General features: G+C 39.9%; 1 protein-coding gene across 9 annotated transcripts in view; it reads left to right on the plus strand.

Annotated features, from left to right (window-relative positions):
* The window catches only part of PHACTR1 (phosphatase and actin regulator 1), a 500,502-nt gene that overhangs the window by 23,901 nt on the left and 452,177 nt on the right, over nucleotides 1-24,424 (plus strand). For all 9 annotated transcript variants that reach the window (XM_070584084.1, XM_070584081.1, XM_070584079.1 and 6 more), the window contains one exon: nucleotides 3,900-4,046. In XM_070584084.1, coding sequence (XP_070440185.1) covers nucleotides 3,900-4,046 — 147 coding nt within the window. The remainder of the gene's footprint in view (nucleotides 1-3,899; nucleotides 4,047-24,424) is intronic.

The following is a 24,424-nucleotide window of genomic DNA, read 5'->3' on the forward strand; positions in this document are numbered from 1 at the left end:
GTCTTCAGTGTTAAAACATTGACTGATCTTAGAAAAGAAAAGAAAAAAAACAGCCCTTATCCTGAGTCAGCAATCATATTCAAAAAGAAGCAATCTTTTAAAAAATATAACAAACTGTATTTGGAAGTTTTTGAGGTCACAGTTGAATTAAAACCTTCCTATACACACACCCACATCCGCACTTGCACATACACAAACAGTCATATGGGTGTCGCCACATGATGGAAACAGTATGAGAAAAAAAGAAACAGATTCTAAAGGATGCACAGTTACGTAAAATTGACTTGAATAATATGAAATCACTTGAAAGAAGTATGGATACCATGTGGTTTCCTAAATATGATTGGTTATGAATTAAAGGAACAGTGTATTTTCTTAGATTTTGGGACAAAATATGCCATGGATATTTATGGAAAGAAGTAGAGATACAAGAATAGCTGCAAATACTCAAAGAGTACTAGAGCTATGCAGGGCCTTAACATCATGTTACTGACCCTTGCATTCTCATAGCTGAAGTGACTGCAACCCATGCTGGTAGAGTGAGTGACTTGCTCAATGTTACTTGGGGAGGTAGTGGTACTCACTGGGAGCAGAGTACTGGGAAGACTGGGAGCAGCCCCCACCATCCCTGATTCCCACCTCAGGGCTCTTCCCTTGATGTCACTTAGTCAGATGTTTTATGATAAGAAGTCATGTATGTGAAAAGAATCCCAGAAAATAAAGAATGTGGAAAGCTTGGGACAAGCCCACAAAAGTGAATCCTTCATGCAGGATAAGAGGGAGATACATGAAAGGGGACTGACCTTGTAAGGGAATTGTTAGAAAGAACTAAGAAGGATGTGAGAAAAAAGAGGCAAAGTGAGAAGAGAATGAGAAAAAAATAGATGAGACAAAGGAGACAGTAAATTAGGGAAACCGAAAAATGGGAAATAATCAGAAATAAAAATGTGATAACACAATTCAAGAACATGAAGAGAGACATAGCATTTTTGTCATTTTTGTTAAAAGTATATCTATCTAGAACTATTTCAATAATAAAAATAGTCCATAATGAAATAATATGAAAGTGCATTTAAACTCCTTTAAAAAAAGAAGATAAACCTAAAGTGGTAGCAATATTAAGTTCCAAATCTTCTGAAATGTTGAATGAATGAGAAACAAAAATTCAAAGATGTAAATCTCCATATCAAGAACTATTAATATATAAAATCAAAGAAACACAAGAAAAGTTAAGGCTCGGTATTCCTTCAAACGACTTTATTGGCTTTTTTAGAGACATGGCTGATGAATGAAAATACAAGGGGGTGGGGAATCCCAAACATTCTGAACAACCAAATAACACTGCATTAATTCAAAGAGAGGTATAATTTTTACAGTATTCAGAATTGTGTGAGTTTATTTCCCTACTTTTGTGCTTCCCTAAGAGGCTGAACCTAAATGTTATAATCAAAATATTGGTTGGCAGCCTGATTAGTCATCTACAAGCATTAACTTTCATGGTTCATTTGATGAGCCAAATGCCCCTGTTGTGCCTCCTGGGATAGGAGACATCCATTTTTTAATCTATATTTAACAGAGATAAATGGAACATAATAATGAGGCAAATGTCATAGGAAAGTGAATTGAAAATGTGGCTAGTCAACCAAATATATATGCTTAGCAATCAATGTATTGGTTAAGAACACAGGATTTGAAGTCAGGCAGACATGGATTTGGTCTCTAATTCAGCTACTCATTCATTATGTAACCTTCCTTCACTTCTTTGTTCTCTTCTCTCCTTCCTCCCTCCCTCCCTCTCTCCTCCTCCTCTCTTCTTTGACTCAAAAATGTCTGTTGAACATTTTCTATATACTGGGTTCATGCCATAGACTAGTGGCCAGTTATCTTACATTCCTGAAGGAGAACATGGAAAGTTTATAGGGAAGAAATTTGTGGCGTGCAACACAAACAAAGGTGCAGATGCAGAAAGGAGCCAGACTTCTTGGGTTAATTCTGAGCAGACTAGAGGTAAAAAATGGGAGATGAGTTCAGAAAGACAGGTTAAAGTCAAACAGGGAAGGGCCGTGAATGCCAGGATAAGCAATTTCAAATTAACATGCAGAAAACTGGCTAACAATTAGAAATTAAGCGGTTAGGGAAGTAGTGTAGTATAAGAAGGCTAAAGGAGGAGATTATTTCAAGAAGAATAGATTGCTACATAATTCAAAGAAGCAAAGAAAGAAATGGATTTAGCTGTTAGAAGGACGTTGATGACCTTTAAAATAACTTTGGTTGAGTGGTGGGGATAGAAACCAGTGGTAGGGATGAAAGGAGGGAATTGAGAATGAAAAGAATGGAGCCTGTGGGGCCAAGAGTTCCAGGGGCAGGTTAAACAGAATGGGAAGAAAATAGTATGATAGAGACTGAAGAAACAGCAAGGCCAAGGGCAGAGATATTTTTTCCCAAGATGAAGAGTGACTACCTACAGGTGAAATAAGAGACCAATATAGAGAGACTGAAGATTCTAGGGTGCAAGAATGCAAGATCAGAGTTAGAACTGACAGCTGAAGTGGAGAGTGAAGTCTTGCAGCGCCGGGGCAGCACCTCTTCCTCTGAGATTGAAGGGCATGACTTGACACTGAGATTTCCTTTGTAGCAGGAAGGGAATCAAGGTAACATTTATGTGGTTACTCCAGGTGGGCTCTTATTAGAAAGAAGAGTGGCAACATCAGGCCACAAAAAGACCAAGTGCCTGAAGCTGGAGAAAGACAAACATAAAAGAGGTTAACCCATCAATAGATTCAGTAGGAGCATCAAACCATTCTGATTCACACTCCAGAAACCTTTCTAGGTTCTTCTGCTGTATAACATAGGCAGGTCGCAGTGCCAACATTCAAATAAATGTAAAATCCCCTTGATCTTCACTTCTTCTTCGGAAACAATGGTACAGGGTCATAGAGACTACTAGTCCAATCCAAAGATGATTATTTGTGCTCTAAGTCATCAAATAAAGAGAGAGTTGAAGGTTAAAATGAATGGGTATTTATGTAGACATAAACACATCCGAGAAGTTGGTGGTTGTAAAAGAGGGCCGCCCAATTCGTGTGAATATGCCTGGTCTACATTCAAAATATGGACTCTTAGCAAATTTACTCCCAAACTGCTCCCAAACTTGTATATGCTTTTGCTCTGCCCTCACCTCTCAGGCAAGCTCTCAAAAGAGCTTCTGAGGCTTTCTCATCTGATTCCATCTCTATCTGAGCTCCAGGTTGGGCAAAAGGGAGCAAAGGGGTACCATGGGTGCAGTGCCCTCCTCCATGACCAGCTGGGTCTAGGCTTGCACCTCAGGAGTAATCACTACAAGCGAGGAAAGCTGAAGCTGGGATATCTGGCCAGGCATCTTCAGACTAGGGAATCCTGTGGGTTAAGGAGACCCTAGTGCCTGCTTGAAGAGCAGAGTAAGTGCGTTTGGCGGGAGAGGGCACAGTGCTGACTGGGCATTTTGCTTTGGAGTCTTCCCTTTCGCATTAGCCTATCTGTGCCAAGAGCTGAAAACTGGGGCTGCGGGCAGGAGGCGGCGTGTCAGTTGAGAGTACTGACCCGTTGGCCCTGTGGCTGGGAGAGGAGTTAGGGGAGCCCTGGGCGCAAGCCGGGGATAGCCTGATCTCTGCTCCAGTCCACGAATCCTTAACGGATTTTCTTTCTCTCCCTTCACCCTTTTCTCTCCTTTGCTCTCTTTCTTTCTCTCTCCCACTTTTTTCCTTTTTCCCTCTCTTTTCCCCCTCCCTCCCCGTCCCCTTTCCCTTCCTCTCCCATCCCCCTCTCCCCTCCCCCTTTCCATGTGTGTGAGCCTCTTCCTTTCCCCTCCTCCCCTTTTCCGCCTCTCTCCCTCTCTCTCTCCATCTCCTTCTTCCTCTCAGCTCGCCGGGCGACCCTGCTCCTGCCTCCCACATTAATGGCGGCATCTTCGGAGGATGATATAGACCGGCGGCCCATCAGAAGAGTCCGCTCCAAGAGCGACACGCCGTACCTCGCGGAGGCCAGGATCTCCTTTAACCTGGGGGCAGGTAACGACGACCCTCCTGCCTTGCTCTCTCTCCCCTACCCTGCTTCCTTCCCTTCCTTCCTTCCTTGCCAGCTGGCTCAGCCCCCCGCCCCTCCTTTGGTCTCCCCCTCCCGGCAGTGCCCTCCTCTCCCGCCCCCTTTCCTACCCAGCCGGGCGCCGGGCGCTCGCTCACTCGCTCTCTTTGTGTCGCCGTGTAAGGAGTGTGTGTGTGTGTGCGCGCGCGCGTGTGTGTGTTGCGGAGGTGGGGGAGGGTAGTGCGTGGAGCCCTACATCCGCCCAGGAGTCACACGCGAGCTTTCCCTTTCCATGAAGAGAAGAAAGTGTTGTCACTGATAACAATGATCATAGGAATAACCAAGAGCTGGGTCAGGACACAAGTGCGCTGCCTGTGGGCGGAGGGTCTGGCAAGGCTCAGCTGGTGAGGTTTGCTGGCTGGGCTACTACTGGGTGGAACTTGTTGGTGACATTCAGACTCTGGTGATTTTCTGGGTTCATACCACTGCGGTGTTAGAGTGAGGAGAAGGGGTGGGGTTGATAGCTGGGAACAGGACCTTTTCCTGGCACCAAGCAGTTGGCGACCATAGTGATGATAATAATAATAACATGGTCTACAGGATACATGTTACATGATTTGATGCTGTCACTGGAACTGGTGCCAAAAGTGGCTCAGATGGAATTAAGCAAAAAGGGTAACTGAGGTAGAGGAGGGAGGGATGGAAGAAGAGAGGAGGATAGAGAGTAAAGAAGGAAGGGAGAAAGGGAGAGAGGGAAGGTGGGAGAGATGGAGGGAGGAGAAGGAAGGAAGGAGAAAACTGAGGGATTCAAAGGGTCAAATTGCTTCAGCTGCTACCTCTCAGGGCTACCTGATAAGAAGCACCCAGTGTCTGCTGTCCCCACCACTGCTGCTGCGCCAGATTCACAGGCTGACCTCAGCTCCTGTTACCAGTAGGGTCACTGTCACTGGGAGGAAGTCGCTCACCACTAACTTCACAAGCTGCCTTTTCTGAATGACTCCTATACCTCCACCCTAGCTTGTGTATCTTCCTTTCTAGCATCCCTTAGTATTTTAGCAACTCCAATGCAAAAAGAGTGAGGGCATTTTCCTGAAGACCCTCCTTCAATATAAGTTTGAAAAGCAGATGATACCTTTTTCTTTAGGGAATTAAACCCTTGAAAATGGAACTGAATCAAACAAAGAGTGTGTGTATTTATGTTGGAGCAAAAAGAACCTTCGAATGATAAGTATTGCATACACTATCAAGAAGTTTGGACAAAAGAGAAAACTCTGCATAGAGAAACAAGATGCATTGACTAAAACAACCATATCTTTATGACTGGAAGAATGGCAACTGAACGGGTCAAAGTGGCCAAGTTCCTTGGAGTGTAATTTTCCTGTGTTTGTGATTTCAATTTTTTAATCATATGCTTCCTTGTCACTCCTGAAATGTTTGTTTCTGGATTTGGAGGTGGGGAAAAGAGGACCTTATTGGGGGAAGCTTATTGGGGGCAGTTTTTGTGGCATGTTGTAATAGCCTATGGTCTCACTTTGGAACACTTAATCCTGCGCTCATATGTTCCAGATTCAGGATATGGTTGTGAGGGGTCTTGGAAAGGACTGAGAAGAGTCTCTTTTAGGACCAAGATTGTTTTCCCACCCGGCGATATTAGCAATTAGTCCACTGACCCCTTTGCTATCAAACTCTGGTATATTCCCTAAGTGTCTTTGGCTTAGCACAGGAGGAAACAAGCCAAAGCAGCAGTTAGTAAAGGTTGCTTACTTTCTGCTAGTACTTTTACAACAAGATAATAAAATAAAGCACTAAAAAAGAATTTCAAGTTTCAGCTACTACTGAGTTACATTGAGCTATTTTGCCACCAGATTAAATCCAGTGACTTGCAATCTTTTATTCTGGTTAAATTGCTCTGGAGGTCAATTAAAAGACTTTTCAGACAGGACTTGTGTCCTTTCATCTGGAAATAAACAAGCCAAACAAGCTCCCAGTCCCTTCTATATGTCCCTTATAATACCCCTAAAAGCAAGGTGTCAAGAAAGACGCCAGTGGGAAAGAGAAATGCGGTGGAGAGGATGTTGGTCCAGGAGGGAGGGCTGTCACAGTGGGCTCTGTTCTGCGGTTAGGGGAGCTGTCCTTCTCCGTGGTGCTGAAACGAAGGACTGTGTGACTGAGACGTGACTGTAAGCAGGGCAGCAGAGGGAGGGGTGCTCAGTTCCTCTCTGTGATGGAATCCTAGAGAAAACGCAAAAGATCTGGCCACCGAAAACTTTTCTTTCCCTGCACACCTACATTTGCTGCCTGTTTACTACGCCTCCCGCCTACTGCTCCACTGCTCGAATCGGGCAGTTTTGCTCTAATTTTGCAACGTCTGCTCACTCCTGGGTCTTTGTTTATTTTCCAGCTGGTTTCTGGTTGCTTTCCTGACGTAGTAAGATCTCCTCGCAGATGTGCCTTTCCCCCGAGTTTAAGAGTAATTGTAACCCCTAGTTTAAAAAGCAAGCAGCCTTGTTTATCTCCTTGAGCAGCAAGTTGTAATTAAACGATTAGTGCTGTTATCAGCATTGCTGAACAGAGAAGCCTGTACACTCCGGATAAATTACATAATTTGGGCATAGAGTGAATTTTGTTTGTCTCTTAAAAACAATTTATAGACAATTAAGCAAGGAAGCTTTCCTCTGCCCTTTCTTCCCATTCCTCTCCTACCCCCAAATAGTCAATTGTTACTTACTCTTTCCAGAGAAATTCTTTATTGGTTTAAATTATTTATGTTTAATATTTGCTTTCCCAAACCCACTCATTATATATAAGTCCATGTCTAATATTTTGTTTAATAATGCTTCAAGGAAATAAATACACATATATTCATTTTACTTGGATATCAAGAAATCATTTTGGTACCAACTCCCTTAAACTAATCTGTACAGTTGCCAAATAAAGTGCACTGGGCATTTTGAATACTTATGAAATACTTAAGCATTCCTTCAGCTACATCCTGTCCCTGATGGTCCTTAATAGTATCGTTTCAGAAATAACTCCACAGCTTGAGTGAAGGATATACTTATTCACCTACAGTCCCATGTCAAAGAATAGTACCAAAATGTGAATCTTTCATCACTTTATGAAGATGCTAATTTCAAGGATCAGCCTCAATTAAGAGAGGAGAGAACAGAAATTTTCTAACCATGACTTTTACTTTCCTAAAAGAGCCCCTTTTGTAGGTGTTTAACTTCTATTTAGCATTTAGTATATTATGTAAACATTAATAGATGATTGTTTGCTGAAGATAGTATAAATGCTGGAGAAAATTAAGCCAATATATTTGCTGAAAGTTTCCCCAGACACATCAGACTTCATTTAAAAGATTGGAAGAGCTTTTTTTCCTGAGAAATTCAGATGTGTTAAAAGGACATTGTGTAATGGAAGAGTATGTTCACACTCTTAGTAGCAAGTTTCTAATTGTGTTCTCACTTAGTAATGAACATCACTGACATTTAGCTTGTAAGAACTTACCCTGCCTTATGAGGTCATTCATTCACTGCATTGAAGTGAATGCAATGAAAAATTGCAGCTCATCTGGTAGATATTTTCCTATGGGCTAGTGTATTCTATCTACCTTTATATTGACAGTATATAGAAGAGTGTTTGATTCATAGAAGGTGCTGAAACTGAAAGGTTCTCTGTCATTACACAGTAAAATAAATGAAAGCACTAAGATAAATAGAAGATTTAAGCACATCTAAAATTTCTCAAAGGGATGTCAGAAGAAGGAAAGCTGGTCATCCTGATGATTTAGGATTGTTTAAAACACAAAACCAATATTGGGCACTATTGAGAAGAGTAGGTACTTCTCTAATCACAAGGAGGTTTAACCTTTCTTGACATTTCAGAATTGCTTCATATGGAGGAGATTTTTAAATTAATAGTATGGTCAACCCCAGAATACTTATCCTCTTTGGAAGGCTGAGATCTGTTTTAGTTCCTGATATCACCCAAAGGTAGCTATTTCTGACTTCCTTTGGTCTCCTCCACTCGTTCAGGTCTGGAAGCTAATGGCAGTCAAAATTGGCTTGCTCTGGCTACTTATAAGAATGAATGGGTCAGCCAAATTGTTATAAACTGGTCTCAAGAGGTCTCTTTCCTACCTTTCTTGAGGAGAGAGACCTTTATCCCTTAGCTAAATTATGAAAGCCCATAATACTGAGAAGTGACAGCCCAGCATGTGCTATCATCACTTAGCAGTGAGAACTGTCCCTAGGCAAAATTGTGAATATCGTCACGCTGAATCAATTGTTTCACCAATCTAAAGGTCTTGGTAAGCATCCTCCTTCGCTCTTTTACTGAAGAACACCAGTGTATCCCTCACAATATTTTTTGTTACTGATTTCAAAGTGAAGGTAGATCATATGGGTGTGGCTTCTATTTGGCGGGCCCCAAATCTCCTTTAAAATATTACTTCTCACATTCAGGAGCCAGAATCCTAGTGACTGACCACGTAGCTGGCCAGGATCCTCTATTGTGGGACTCTCTGAGGGTCTACCCTCCTTCTGTGCCATTGTTAAAGCTAGCTAACCTGGTAATCTCATTTTGTCATGCATTAAGGTGGTACTGATGAAGACATCTCCAGATAATATACATAATATAAACAAGGCACAGGAAAGTAAGTAATGAACACTCTGAGGAAATGGGAAGTCCTTTGCCATAAATATTTAACTTGGCTGCTTACAATGTCATTGTTTCAGCAATTCATACATTTATGAGACAATTCAAACACAAAATCTGTGTTGCGTGGTTAAATTTTCTTAGGATCTTTCGTCTGGGCATTATTAACTTTTTTTAACATCTAAGTATTATATTTACTATTATCTTATCACTAAATGGTAAGTTACTTGTTTGGCTTGCCTGTATATGTCCGTATATTTTAATTTCATGGAAGACCATGGAGGTGTGTTTTATATGAAAAATATGGATGAAGAGTCAGAAGAACGTGATTCTAATGCATCTCTTCCTCTAAGATCATGAGCAAGTCACTTAACCTTTCTGGGCTTGATTCACTCAGCTCTAAGATGAGGGATTTAGATTTAAAAATCTCTAAAGTCCTATCCAATCTAAAAATTTTGTATGAATGACTGGTACATCTAACTCTAGTGTACTATCAGATACATACTATACCACTGATTTTACATATAGTCTTATTTATTATATAAAACATATAGAGTAGCAATAATTACAATAATAATTAAAATATTTTATCACAGCTAAGCTATGAAAATAAGTTGAATTAAAAGAAAAATTAATGTGTAGTAAGAATTTAATAAGTTATTAATAATAATTAATAATATGTTAGAAGGCATATTTATACACACCATATTCATTAAAATGTTTTTAGTTTGAATATTCAAAGATCAGAATCTTTAATAAGTTATTAATAATAATTAATAATATGTTAGAAGGCATATTTATACACACCATATTCATTAAAATGTTTCTAGTTTGAATATTCAAAGATCAGAATCTTTAACACAGTTGATGCTCCATAAGTGTTTGTTGTATGACTGAATGAGGTATTGGAGAAATCTTAGCAATAAATGAAGAGTAAGAAAGGGAAATATTAATCCAGTTCCCAATTGGTGTTTTAAGTCTTTTCGCCTATTCTCTTTTATAATTAAAATGAAATGGGTATATAAGATCTATATTTTCCCTTTATTCTTTTAAATGACCAGGGAAGGTGAATATGCCTGCAGACTAGTTAAATGGCAGGATTCAATCAAGCTGCAGTGTATCCCTTTGGATTTCACAGATAGAATAATCCTAACTTCTAGGCACTGACTGTAAACTTGGCCACAAACTACGAAGAATTTTTTTTCCTTTTTCTTCACAGGCATATAAGTTGACAGGAGCAAACAAACTGTTGATCAGAATAAGCGCAGCAAATGGACGTTGATACATTTTCATAAATACATTTTAATACTAAGCAAAAATATCTAAAACCTATTTGTGTAGTTGCCTTTGATGTATGCAACTTCAATTCATGGTCACTATTTGTTGTACAAGTAAAAGTTAAAATTCAAGTGGGAAGAGAAGATAATTTGACGAGCTAATTATTTTTCTCCTTGACTTAATAAGGTGAAAAAGGGGACATACATCATAGCCATCGTGTTATGTTATGTAAACAAAAGAGGGCTTGAAAGAACAATTAATAGATATAACATTTTTCTCATCTTATGATACAAGAAGAACTCTAGCATTTTCATATTTTGTTTCATCATTCTCTCTACCCACTTTGCTAGGTGATAAACTAGATGTGATTTCAGGGGGGAAAAAGGTGGGCCATGCTGACATTTTAATTGATTTAATTTACAGGTCTTTTATAAAATGAAGGAAAGTTAAATAAAAGACAAAGTCAATTTTATGGTCTTATTGAATGATGATGGATTCTCATGACTTTCTACACAGGTTATCGGAGGACAACAGGAATAATCTCATGCTAGCAATGATTTCACATTTATAAAGGCAAGTGTTGTGTAAAAGCCTGTAGGTTTCCCATTGATCTTTTCTGCCACATTTGTATACCCTAAACTAACAATTCAGCAGCAGAATCTTTGAATAGTAAATAGTGGGACTGTAATTGTAGACATGAGGATTCAATATATATCATGATCTTGAAACTATACTGAGCTTTATCAACGTGATCATTTATTATTTATAAACATTAAGAGCCCATTATTTCTGGATCTCTACTAATCAAATGACAACAAGTAGGTTTAGTACTCAATCACGGTTTAATCAAAAGTATAGAAAGAGCTTTATTATGTTTGAATTTATCCCTTATTCCATCTGGGTCTTGTTTTGATGGGGGGTGGGGGAAAGTGAGAAGAAATAATAATATTATAGTATTCATTTACTCAACAAACATTAATTGAGAAGTTAAATATGTATTAGACCACTTTTAGACATTTGGGATACATTAGTGATCAAAATAAACAACATCTTACCCTCATGAATTTTAACTTCTAAAAGTGGGCTGTGAACAATAAACAACATAATATTTATTGAATAGTATTTTATAAGTTGTGTTAAGGCAAAAATAAATAAAGCAAGATAAGAGACAAGGCATGTGGGGGCAAAGAAAGGGGTGGCTTGCAGGATAGGCAAAATTGAGAAGAGGGAATTTGAACAAAGTTCTCCAAAGTAGGTGAGGGAATGAGCAATGAGCAATGCCAATATGAGGTGGAGGACAGGGTGGGAGAGCTGAGGGAAAGCAAGTATACAGACTCCAAGCCAGGAGAGTTCTCTGTGTATTCAAGACTGGCAGGGGGCCCAGCATGGCTGGAGAGGAGTGAGTGCAGGGGAGAGAGCATGGAGAGTGCTCGGAGAGATTTGTGTGGGGACAGGGACCAGATTACATAGGGTCTGGTGGGCCACTGTCAAGACTGACTTTACTCTTAGTGAAATCCGGAACAATGCAGGGATTTGAGCATAAGAGTAACACGATCTGAAATAAATTTTTAAAGGCTCACTGGGGTTGCTGTAGGTTAAGGACAGACTATCGTGGGGCGACGAGGAAGCAGGGAGGCTGGTTTGGAAGCTATTACAGTCACCCAGAGAAATGGGGGTGGCTCTGCCGTGTGGTACAGCAGAAGCAGTCAGATTCTGTATGTATTTGAAAGTATAGCCAATAGGCTTTCATGGTGGATTGAATGTGGGCTGTGAGAGAAGGAGAGGAGCAAGGAGTACCTCAGAGGTTTGGCCTGAGCAACTGGAAGGAGAGAAGGGCCATTTTGGGGTCTGGCGGAACGGTCAGGAGTTCAAACACAGACATGTCAAGTGCGAGATGTCTACTAGACTTCCAAGTACAGGTATTGAATAAGCAGTTATACAAGTCTAAGGTTAAAAATGAGGTCTGAGGGCCAGCCTGGTGGCACAGCGGTTAAGTTCACGTGCTCCGCTTCTGTGGCCCAGGTTCTCCAGTCCAGATCCTGGGCGCAGACCTGTGCACCACTTATCAAGCCGTGCTGTGGCAGGCATCTCACATATAACGTAGAGGAAGATGGGTACAGATGTTAGCTCAGGGCTAATCTTCCTCAAAAAAAAAAAAAAAAATGTGGTCTGGCCCAGAAATAAACATTTGAGTTGTCAGCATATAGAGAGCATGCACTAACATCTACTGTGCCAAGGGGTTTATAAATATTTGCTCATTTATTTCTCATAATGACCCTATGAGATTGGCACTATTATTACTATCCTTATTTTATCCATGTGGAAACTAAGTCACTAAGAGGTTAAATAACTTAGCAAAGGTAATATAGCTAATAAGGGAAATAAGAGGAAGAATTGGAATTTGGATCATGTTTTTTATGGCTTCAAAATCTATATTTTTAATGGCCATGATTTATTACAAGAGAGTAAGCTTATATTATCAGCTTTGCTATGAGGTCACATTTTAAGCTGAACATGGCCAAGGAAAAGAAAGAGATAGGACTAGGAACGCATCCTAGCTCAGGATTTAAAAAAAACGTTGGCTAGGATTCACTGTGAGAAATGCACTTTATGTCACTTCACATAACACACATAGATATAATTGGAATAAAATATTCCTCAAAAAACTCCTATAAAATGTAAATGTACTCTGATGTTTTCTGTATTATCCTATCCCATCCTTTCCCACTCCATTCCATTTAATGTATTTCAGTTATGAAAATGCTAGTTATGACCCCTCTAAATTATTTTACCCACAGTTTAAGAAACATTACTTAATTGGTAGCTTTCTAGGTGCTATTTCTGAACTCAGAAGAACTGTTTGCAAGGAAATCCCACTTTAGTACTTCCACCATCCCCCTAAGAGAGTGGTAAATTCATTCTCTTACCTGGACATGAAGCAAGATGAAAGAGAGAACCCCAGGGTCAGGGCCAGCTCAGCTACTGGACACAGTAGGCACAGAGGCCAGGCTCGCAATACATTTAGAGGCCTACAAAAATGCTTTCATCTATTTTAAAGTCAGAAGAAAAGATAAATATAATCCGACCTGGTTTATATTTGTCTTTATACCAACAAAGACAAAAAATATAGTTTTTAATATTTTTTGTTGTAAAGGGAGCCTACAAAGACAAAAGTGCTGAAACCCATGAAAGTCATAATGCAGCCCTTCAAGGAGTGGAAAGGGGAGCAGTGAGAAAGAATTCTCTCTTTTCTGAGGTGCATAGTGGCTAGGAGAATATACTGTGGAGCCAGACTTTTTGGGCTTGAATCCCTACTCTATAACTTACCTAGCTGTGTGACCTTGGAGAAGACATTTAACCTCCCCCTGCCTCAGTTTTCTCACCTGTAAAATAGGACTAATAAGGTGACCATCTTGGAGGTTTACTTTGAAGAGCAAATAGTTTATTAAGTGTGAAAAACTTAGACTAACGCTTGACACATAGTGAGTATTCATTACACAAAGTGGAGAATGAACTGCATTATGTTTCTGTGTTCTGCCTCACCTTTGTTCTATTCTCCCAAGATACTAGCCCAAAAAAAGAGATATCTTTCTAGTTACCACTCTTACAAGACCAAATGAGCTACAAAGTAAGAAATTCTCACATAAGGAACACATTTTCTTAGCTAAATTTTACCCCCATTCAATCCTTCTTGCTTATACTACAAAACGAATATAACCAGCCCAAAATGAGAAAGGATCACCCACGGACTCTGAAAGTTAAGGAAGTTTACATTAAGAATAGTCTATCCTCTGACTAAAGTTGAATGGTTCAACCTTGAAATATCTTTCGCAAATAGACACAAGCAAATGGCCACATGGAGAAGAATAACCTACTGGACTTTCCAACCATCCTCTGAACTTGGAGGAGGTGTTGTGAGGGAAAGGGAAAAAAGAAAAGGAGAAGAGCAGAGAAAGAGATAAAAGTAAGGAGGGAGGCACAGAAAGAGGGAGAAAGAGTGAAAACACAGCTTCTCAGTTTGAGAGGCTCTCCATAGGAGAGTGCATCAATAATCACAGAATCTTGGCATTTGAGAGTCAGGAGAAACATCTCCTCTTCTCTGAAAAATGGACACAGAAATGGTTCTGTGATGGGTCTGGAGATTTGCTGGTTCCAAAATTTGAGTTTGCTACTTATGAATTGAATCATCTCTCAGAACTCTGAAGCCTGTAACATAAGGATAACACTCTGCCTAATTTTCATTGTTACTTTGAGAACCAAATGTGAAAATGCTTTGCCAACAGCCAAGTTCTATACAAACACAAGAAGCAGATGTGGTCTTGGTGAATGGGACACTTTAGATGTGTAGTTCTGGCACGAATAAGGCACAGGTATGAAATGTGAAAAATAGACTAATTCTGCCTAAAATTTTGCTTTTTCCGTGGCCAAAAATTCAACACAGCTTACTAGTCCAAAAAGATTGCGTATGGCATCTACCAATTTATCAATTTAGCCTATGTTCATGCCACCACTGTCAACTCTCATCATTGTATGGAATGTGGTCACCTTAGGATATTGTTATCCATCCATAAGAGATAAAGCTTGAATTTTTGCAAGTGTTTGTGAATTGCAGAAATCTGAAACTTCTTAGCCCCAGCCTCACTTCAACTTTCCACGTGATGACATTCCTCAAGAAGGTACCTGTCCGTTTGAAGCTAAAAGTAACCATACTGCACACTAGAACCACTGGCCAACGCCACGTGAGCCAGTAATCCAATTTGGCCTTAGGCAGACACTCGGCCAAATAACCAGGTGCACCCTTCTTTCACAATCTCCTCTCCCCTCTCTCTCTTCCCGCCAAGTGAATGCCCTACTTATTTGTTTTGACCTTAAAAAGCACAAGAGGTTTCAAGGCAAAATCTTCATTTCTGAGAGAGAGAGAGGCTTAAATGTGCCCTGTGTATCTTCAGAAGTCTAGCGCTGTTCATTACCTCCCACTCAAACCATAGAATTACACAGCTTGCACAGCTGTGGAGCCAGCTGCCCTGTGTTCACTCCAGACCTCACAGCACACTGCCTTCCAGCAACACCCTTGCTATATCTGGTCACGATGCTGGCTATAATCAGCTAAGAAACAACTATTTCAATAAGAAAAGTGACTTCTACCAGCAGTTTTGACATAAGACTCAGAGCTGCCTTACATGGAAGGAAACTTCTCAGTTCCAAAAACAATTTCTTCATGTTCAGTTTGTTCAATAGAAATAGAACGGGCAGAAACAAAATTATGAGTGACTGGGTTTTTCTTTTCTTTTATTTTTTGTCTTTGACTTCTACAGTTTGGAGGCTCCTCCTAAGCTGTGGATTTCACTCATATAAAAGCAAAAGTTTTCAGCTAGTATCTCGATCTGAAGCTATGATGAGCAATGCAGACCACGCCAAATTTTGGTTAATCATGGATTCCCCAGTATACATAATTTATGACACCACATGATTTTCATGAGTGTATTTTACTGTATTTTGACATAAAAAGATATTTGGTTAATACACTTTAAGCAAATTAAATGCTTGACACATTATTACAATTTTGCGAACTTCACAATGACTAAATCTTTTTTCAAGTTGTACAATGCCAGAGGTAGTTTTCCTTTATCCTTTCATGTAAGTAGTTCATTTTAAACATGCGGGAATAAATTGTTGGTGTGCTTTCTGACATTTCAGCCAAAGGTGATCCCTATACTCCATGTACCAGTCCATTCTCACCACAAAAATCCTGCCTGTTTTATGAAGCAGCCAGACAGCTTGGTTAGTGGTCACAGTAAAGGATGCTTGGCTTGCTATTTAGTTGATTTGAAAATTCTTTGTTTTCCAAAGTTTATTCATATGTTTAAGTCCATAGTGCAGCTCCTATCCTTTCAGCTGTCTTAAGAACACTTACACTTCTAGAAATAAAAGGTTTGCTCTTATTTTTCTTGTCCACCAAGATCTGAGTCAAACTGTGTCACCACTTGTCTCATAGAATGACAACCACATAAATGGAAGTGCGTATTAAGTCTAAGACCAACTAGAACCACCCTTAAAAATAATACCAGGTCAACCCAAAGTAAGCTCAAATCAGCCTTAAACTCACTTCATTGGCCTCTCTGTTACAGCTCATATAATATGATCTGTATGAACAATTTCTGCTGTAAAATTACCTCATAAAGAAATATATCATCTGCACAGTCCTTTCATAAACCCAATTATAGGAACAATTCAGCAGAGTTATAGCTACTAGGATCTGCGTTCTATCTCCTCCTTGGCTCCACTTATTAAAGACACTGAAGTGGAAATATTGAAGTGGAAAGGAAACAATAACTGAATTTAGCCAACATGGAAAAGGCTGGTATAATCACTCAATCAGGCATAGCTGTAGTTCTCTCTTATTGCCATGTTGCCAGCTTCATTTATTATAGGTGATTTGTCCAAAGAAAACCTAAATGCAGGCCCTTTCTATACAAATATGAATATATTTTCAATATCTCACTGACTTATTTACGTGAAATTGTGTATGATTCATTCAGAAGTATTAGTTGGCTATTAATTTAAATTCAATCATTATACTATTTTGATAGCTAAGATCTTTGATGGCAAGTTGTGGAGAGGAAAATAAGAATAACAATTAGTAAAACACATTATTAACTAATAATTGATAAAAATATATTGTGGGCGAAAAAGTCCAATTGAAAAAGATGTGATTCCTTTTAACCTTATACTGAGGCTCAGGCCAGAAGGTTATTAAATTTTATATTAAATTTTTTATTGCACATAGGGTCGAAATGGTGATACTGGTTTTGAAAAAAAATCGCATCTGTTATAATGAAAAGGCCTTAGAAACGGACCAAGTAGAGAAATAGTTGCTAATAATCAAATGAAAGCTTTTCTGCAGCCAAGACTCATCACTCAGAACTGGGAGAAAATGAGAAGCATGTGATGGCTACTAGTGCATCGATTCAAATATTTAGTGCATTTGCTGCAACTGGGCAAACACACTCAACAACACCGCTGTGTATTAAAGCTAATGTCATTTTTCTCCAGTTGCTATTTTTCAGCAGACTTTATTCTCTGTCAATCTCTAAAAACCTCAGATACAGTCCAATAACCGCAATGAATCCGGAGCGCATTCTAGTGTGCTTTTCTAAATCACGACTAGTTTCATGTCTCTCATGCTTGCTCTTTAGTGACCTAAAGAAAACAACTGTGTTATTTATGTGGGTTCATAGAAACAGAAATGTTTTCCATATGTCCTCAGTTGCCATAAATCTGTTCCTGAGGTTCAATTATTTTCCTCCGCTAAGTGGGAGAACAGTTTCAAGCCTGACGTTCACATAATTTCTCCTGTTACATGGCTGACTCTGCCTAGTGTTAGAATAAAACGCCTTACTGGGATGAAGGTTCTAGAGGGCATACGGCTGGGATCTGATAAAGAAAGTATGGCGGCGAGAAAAAGGTAGAACTCTAGTCTCCCCTGGGATAGATCTCCTGGAGCGTCGCTGATTGGTAATATACCCTCATACACGGAAGGAGGAAAATGTCTGGGGGTTGGTTCCCATGAGGAGTTCTGGTCAGGTAAAGGTGTAATGACCCTCAGACCACTCTTGAAGCATTGCAGATAGCGGCACGAGCCCGGACTTGTGTCAGAGTGACCTGGGCATGAATTCTGACCCTGTCGGGCAATTTTAGGGCAAATTTATTATGTTTATGAACTTCGGCGTGCTTAGCTATAAAATGGGAGTACTCATTTCTGAGTTGTTGTGAGAATTACATGAAAGGGAGGTATAAAGTAAAGTGCATGGAATAGCAGGCGCTCGATAAACTCTTTTCAAACATTTCAAGCAAGAAACATGCTCAGTTTAGTTTATTAACATAAAATCTTGATGTTGTATCACAGTGGCAGTTATTTTATTGGTTTACCAAAGCCCACGTATAAAACCTGGACAAAATTTTCGGAAAAGAAAGGATGACTTGTAATTGTTTATTGTGACTTATTTCATTAAATGTCAATATACCAAACGTTTGTCAAAGGACTGCTACATGCTCAACATGAATTTAATAGTTTCATCAACAACTAAACCCATCAGTAGGAACATCAATATCCACTGGACCCTAAGCTTTCTGAGGGAGGAGACCATGTCTGCCCTATTCACCCTTGAATCCTCAGTGCCTAGCACAGGGCATGGCCCCAAAGAGGTGCTCAAAAAGTACGTGTCAAGTGAAGAAATGTCTAAGGGCAATGGCCATTTTGCTGTTAGTCTATCTTGATCCCAAACTTGTTGAATTTCTTCATATTTTTTTAAAAGGACTTTATTTTTTGCATTTTTGATATTTTTTGACATATAACGTTGTGTAAGTTTAAGGTATGATATGTGTTGATAAAGGACTTTATTTTTTAACAGCAGTTTTACATTCACAGCAAAATTGAGAGGAAGGTACAGAGATTTCTCAGATACCCCCTGCCCCTACACATGGACAGCCTCTCCTATTATCAGCATGTTCCACCAGAGTGGGGCATTTGTTACAATTGATGAACTGACATTGACATGTCATTATCAACCAAAGTCCATAGTTGGCCTTAGGGTTTACTCTTGGTGGTGTACTTTCTATGGGTGTGGTCAAATGTATAATGATATGTTACTGTCATTTTAGTATCATAGAGTGTTTTCACTGCCGTAAAAATCCTGTGTGATCTGTTTATTTCTCTCTCTCACTCCCCAGTCCTTGGCAACCGCTGATCTTTTTATTGTCCTTATAGTTTTGCCTTTTCCAGAATGTCACAGAGTTGGAATCATACAGTATGTAACCTTTTCGGATTGGCTTCTTTCACTTAGCAATATGCATTAAGTTTCCCCTATGTCTTTTCATTGCTTGATAGCTCATCTCTTTACAGTGCTGAATAGATTCCATTGTCTGTATTTACCACAATTTATTTATCCGTTCACCTACTGAAGGACATCTTGGTTGCTTCCAAGTTTTGGCAACTATGAATAAAGCTGCTATAAACATCTATGTGCAGGTTTTTGTGTGGACATAAGTTTTCACCTCCTTTAGATAAATATCAAGGAGCGTGATTGCTGGATCATATGGTAAGAGTATGTTTAGTTTTTTACTAGACCCCCATACTGTATTCAAAAGTGACTATCATTTTGCATTCCCACCAGCAATGAATGAGAGTTCCTCCTCTTCATTTTTCAGTAACATCTATAGACATCTTCATATATCTGGTCCTTATTTCCTTCTGACAATTCCTGTAAGCAGAAGCTTTTGAGCAAAGAGAAGACAAGTTTCTTCCCTCAGAGCTGTCGTCAAGGCAGCCAGGCCTCTCAGCGTAGCTATATCCATCTCTTCGGCTGCTCTCTCTTCTGGTGAAGGGTCCAGAGACCTGATATTCTCTGTAGTTTGTGTCTAAGTCCAAATAAATGTGGAGTGAAGGGGTTATGTTGATTTTTACGCTTCTTACTTTATAGTTGCAATTTTACTTATGATGAAACCATTAACTTTTCTTCATCAATATTCAGTTCACGGTCTCCTCCCAAGTGATTCCCTGGACATGAGGAAGGGTTTGAAGTGCAATTTTTGCAGAAGATACCAGCTCTTCCTTCACTCATGCATCAGAAATGGGGATGCCTTTCACTTTGCCCATTTGGAAAATGTGGAAGTAGAAAGGAAGCAGGTACAATCAACCATAATGTGTTTCTCTCCATTGACCTGGCGTTTTTTCCTTCTTGAACTGAGCTATAGGAACTGACATCATTGTGACAAGATCACAGGAGCCTCCTATTTTATATATTTCTGCAAACTATACTGAAATAAACCTTACTGATACAGGAATAATGTGCTCTGTGTTGGAGGCCATCCTTCATCTCCAAGTCCTTAGAGTGTAAGTTCAGACTCAACAGAATTCTTTTTTAATTCTGCTGTCATATTCAGACTGCCTTAAAATTCAGAGTAGGAAAATTATTAATAGTTAAAGAACTGAGCTTAAAGAAACTTTAGAGATTGCTTATTCCAGTTAACACATCCTGCAAATGAGGAAATTGTGTCCTAGAGAGTTCCGTGGTCCCCAAGAAGAGAAAAAAGGAAATGAAAGGGAAATTCGATAGACTCTGGACATTTGAAAGTAGCTCGGTTCCAGGAGTGTGCTAGAGCCAGCTCATATAGGTTGGGGAGAGCCAGCTAGCCACATCTCTTCCCAACTCCATGTTCAGTGACATCATATCAGTAACTTGACATCGGCCATGGAGGGAGTATTTACACCAAGGAAATCAGCAAACACCACTATAAATCAGAACTATTTTTAGAGAGCTGCTTGTTAACTATTTACCAGCACACCACTGCTCAATTCACAGAGTTGAGCCTAATATTTGATGGACATTTTCTAAGCACCTTCTAAGTATATACATATACATACATATATATATATATATATATATATATATATATATATACATATAAGTGGTTGAGGCATGCTTTATTAGATGCTAAAAATATCAAAAGAAAAATATCAGACTGGTTTTGCTTGACCAATTTAATTTGACAACTTAACATTGAAACCTTTATTTACTTCAAAAGATCTAGGAACATGTTGATAGGTAAAATTATTATCACTTCACTGTTACTTTAATATGGAGAAATCAATATGGCTAAGATGAAGGATATAAGCATGTCTATTGAAAATATGCTTTCATCTTTAGAATAGATATAAATATGTATGATACAGCTTAACAATTTTGTATAGAACATATTTTATCACCTTACGTTGTATCTTGGACACTTATGAAGATGAAAGTGGATTTCTTTTTGCAGTCCATTCAATAATAAGATCAAGTTGGTCAGCGTTTCAATATATTGTGCAGCATTTCCACACTTCCCAGCTAATGCTCCTGGAATAAATACGTTAACCCTGTTTGGAATCCAGTTTCAATCAAATAAATGGTGAATTAGTTGCAACGTCCCCATACTTGCCTTGCCAACTAGCAAGGCGTGTCTTGAAGCAAGAAGTCAACAGATATTTAGCCTTCTCCCAGCCTATCTGTGCTTAGCACAGCTGCTGAACTACAGCAGGATAAAAAAAAAAGTCAGCGGCCAGCCCGGTGGTGCAGCAGTTAAGTTCTCATGTTCTGCTTCTGTAGCCCGGGGTTCACCAGTTCGGATCACGGGTACAGACCTATGCATCGCTTGTCAAGCCATGCTGTGGCAGGCCTCCCATATATAAGTAGAGGCAGATGAGCATGGATGTTAGCTCAAGGCCAGTCCTCTTTAGCAAAAAGGAGGAGGATTGGCAGCAGATGTTAGCTCAGGGCTAATATTCCTCAAAAAAAAAAAAAGTCATCACGTAAAGACCTTCCAGAGAGCCTTTTAAAATTACGTTTCAGTTTCTGGAGGTCATATGTATTTTTCAAGCAGTAGAGAGAAAGGTTTTCTCATTGTTTTCTGAATAGGTGTTAACTTACAGTAAATGCAGCTGTAGATGAAATGAGGGTCCCAGAGGAGCACCTGACTTGCTGTAGGGAATTTGAACAACCTCCTTTACGTTCTTTTCTTTCTTTTCAAAATGTGACTCAGGGACAATCATAAAGGAGTGCATGTGCATACACTAAGAGACCAAATTAGAATTATGCATTTATGGATAAGGGTGATATAGGATAAGAAATGAGAATATTTGCTCTCTTGGTGTGTTTTAAAACTCTCCAGGTCATTTTCGGGCATTCCAACATATAGAAGAAAATGTATAAAGGGATTCAAAATGAGAGGTCATTAATTAAGAAAATGGCCTAAGGCTGGAGAATTCCTGGAAAAAATGACAAGACAAACTTAAAAGGCGTTAATAAATCCTGTTTGAATTGCTTTACATATTCTAGCCGAGTACACGAAACAGGAAGAAAATGCGTATGTGGCCTAAATATTATGGCATAATGGTCTTGGTATTTTTCTTTGATGTAGAAAGCATTGGGACAATAGGTTTGTCAGTGGAGGACTGGAATGACCTGCTTTTGACAGGTTTGATGTGACTAGGTACAACAGTGTCTCTTTCTATAGAAACAATTATTTAGAATGCTATCGAACCCTTTTTAGGGAACACATCCTGTGAAGAACAGTTATCACCATCAAACCCCTGCTGGGCAAAAGGTCCTGAAAAGAGACTGGGTTTTACCTCATTTAAGGTCTTGAAAGGATGAATTAGTATCGAGGACCAGAAAATCTCCTTCCACCTTCTTTCTCTTTTTGAGACAGGAATGAGTTCCGATCTTGATTTTGATTCGGGTCTGTGAGTTAGACCCTGGACTATGGAGTCCAGTGCCCTGGGTTTGCATACCAATTCCGGCCCTCACTGAATATGAGAACTTGAGTTAGTTTCTGAACCCCTCTATGTCTTTCTTCCTTTTCAGTAAATCAGGGATAATAATAACATCTTTAACAATAACGTCTTTTTAAAGTCGTGAGGATTAGATTCGGCAACACGTAAAAGTTCTTAGAAGAATTTCTGATACACTATAAGCACTCAGCAAATGTTCACTGGTGTTATTAGCAGGGACTGCTGGCCCAGGCAGCCCAGGATGCTGACAAGCTTTAGAGACTCAGCACCTGCTGGGAGAAGAGCTGCAGACAGACTCGGGGTGAGCAGAGCCAGCTGGTTCAGCTGTGACATCCCTCTGTGAGTCGATGCTTTTGCTTTGCTCCCCCTTCTGCACAGATCTGCTTAAAGGCTCAGAGGAAACCCTTTAACCCCCTATGTTGAGTCTTGGCTGAAGCAACCTGTGCCAAGCCATCTTTCAGGCTGTGACTAAGCAGATTCAAGATTCAAGCCTCTTTAGGATAACTCAATTTATGGGGTTAAGTATTTAACTCAGTAGGGAGGTAAAAGATGTGATATACCAGTGTTTAGTCACTTATAATTCTAACTGCTTGAGATGACTATGCAATTTGAAATGCCACAAGTTGTGGGAAGCAAGGTATGAGTCAGTGAAGACTCAGGTCCTCTTGCCCTTTCATTTGGAAAGCCTCCTGGGTGTGTCCTCCCACTGTGAGGACTCTTAAACCTGGTTTCACAATTATCCCAGAGGGGTGACAGGGGCACCAGAGTTCTAAGTATTAATACAGCTATTTTCATCATCCCTTTGTTTAGCATCCCTTACACCCAGACCTGTCCTAGGCACTAGGGACACAAAAATAGGTAGCAAGCCCCTAGTTTTTAGGAGGCTGAGTCTGCTTGGGTAGAGGGATAGTAGACAGATGGTTCCAATGCAAAGTAGCAGTGTCATAGTCAAGGAACAGACAATGCATCACTGGATGCAGACAAATGAAGAGACAAGCCCGGCCTGGGAGAGTTGGGGGATCTTTATTGAGTAGGGCACGTGAGCTGATCCTCAGAGGATGGGTAGGATTTTTCCCATGGATGAATCCATGTGTGGAGACAAATGGAGGATGGGCTTCAGGAATTGAAGGGCATTCTAATCAGAGGAAACAGTCTGTACAAAACACATTTGGCATTTAAGTTCCTCTAGTTCCACAAAGGTTTTTTATCTGTTCCTTAAAAAAATATGCATATATGATCTGCAAGGCACTAAACTAGCTATGGACATCTCTGCCATTAAGGAGTGCAGACTAGAGGGAAGACAGTTATGGAAAGTGACTGCCACGTAACATAAGTGCTCTAAAAGTCATCAGAAAAATAGGATCCCACCCAGCATAGCCTTGGGAACCAGAGGGGGCTCATAGTGAAGGTGGTGCTTGAGTAGGGCTTAGGGAATGAGTGGTATCCCCCAGGAAGGTGTAGGAAAGCGTGTGTATGAAGGCATGAAGGCACATTGTGTGCACATACCACAAAGAGCAAGAAAACTGGTAGGACTGGAGCACATTGTGTGAGCAGGGAATTGCAAAGAGGAGACGGGAGAGAATTGGATAATGCAGGGCATCGTCTGATACTCAGGAACAATGAGGAAGACAGATTGGAGAAAGCCAATCCTGGAGGCAGGGAGGTAGTACTCAGTTTACCTTAAGCATTTGGCAAGACAAGATAGAGGCCTGAGCTGGGACAGTAGCAGCAGGGATGGAACATTGATTTAGAATCAAAATATTTTAAAAGATGGAATAGCCAGGACTTGGTAACCTATTGACCATGAGGGATGAGGGAGAGGGATGGAGGGCATCTAGGGTTCTTCCTTGGCCAACTAAGTTCTATGTACCAGTTCAAGGAACAGAGGATGGGGCAGACATTCATGGGACAAGTTAATGAGCTTATACATAGACAGGTGGGTTTTGGGCTGCCTATGTGACATCCTAGTGGAGGATCCAACAAGAAGTGACTGCAGGAACTAGGGAGAAGTGTTCATATTTACTAAAATCATAGGTGGGTAAGATCCCCTAGGTCAAAGATTCTTGGTCAGTGTATCATCACTGACTGCCTTGTGCCAAA

This window comes from Equus przewalskii, chromosome 19 (genome assembly GCF_037783145.1).
Source record: "Equus przewalskii isolate Varuska chromosome 19, EquPr2, whole genome shotgun sequence".
In the NCBI taxonomy this organism is placed as follows: Eukaryota; Metazoa; Chordata; class Mammalia; order Perissodactyla; family Equidae; genus Equus; species Equus przewalskii.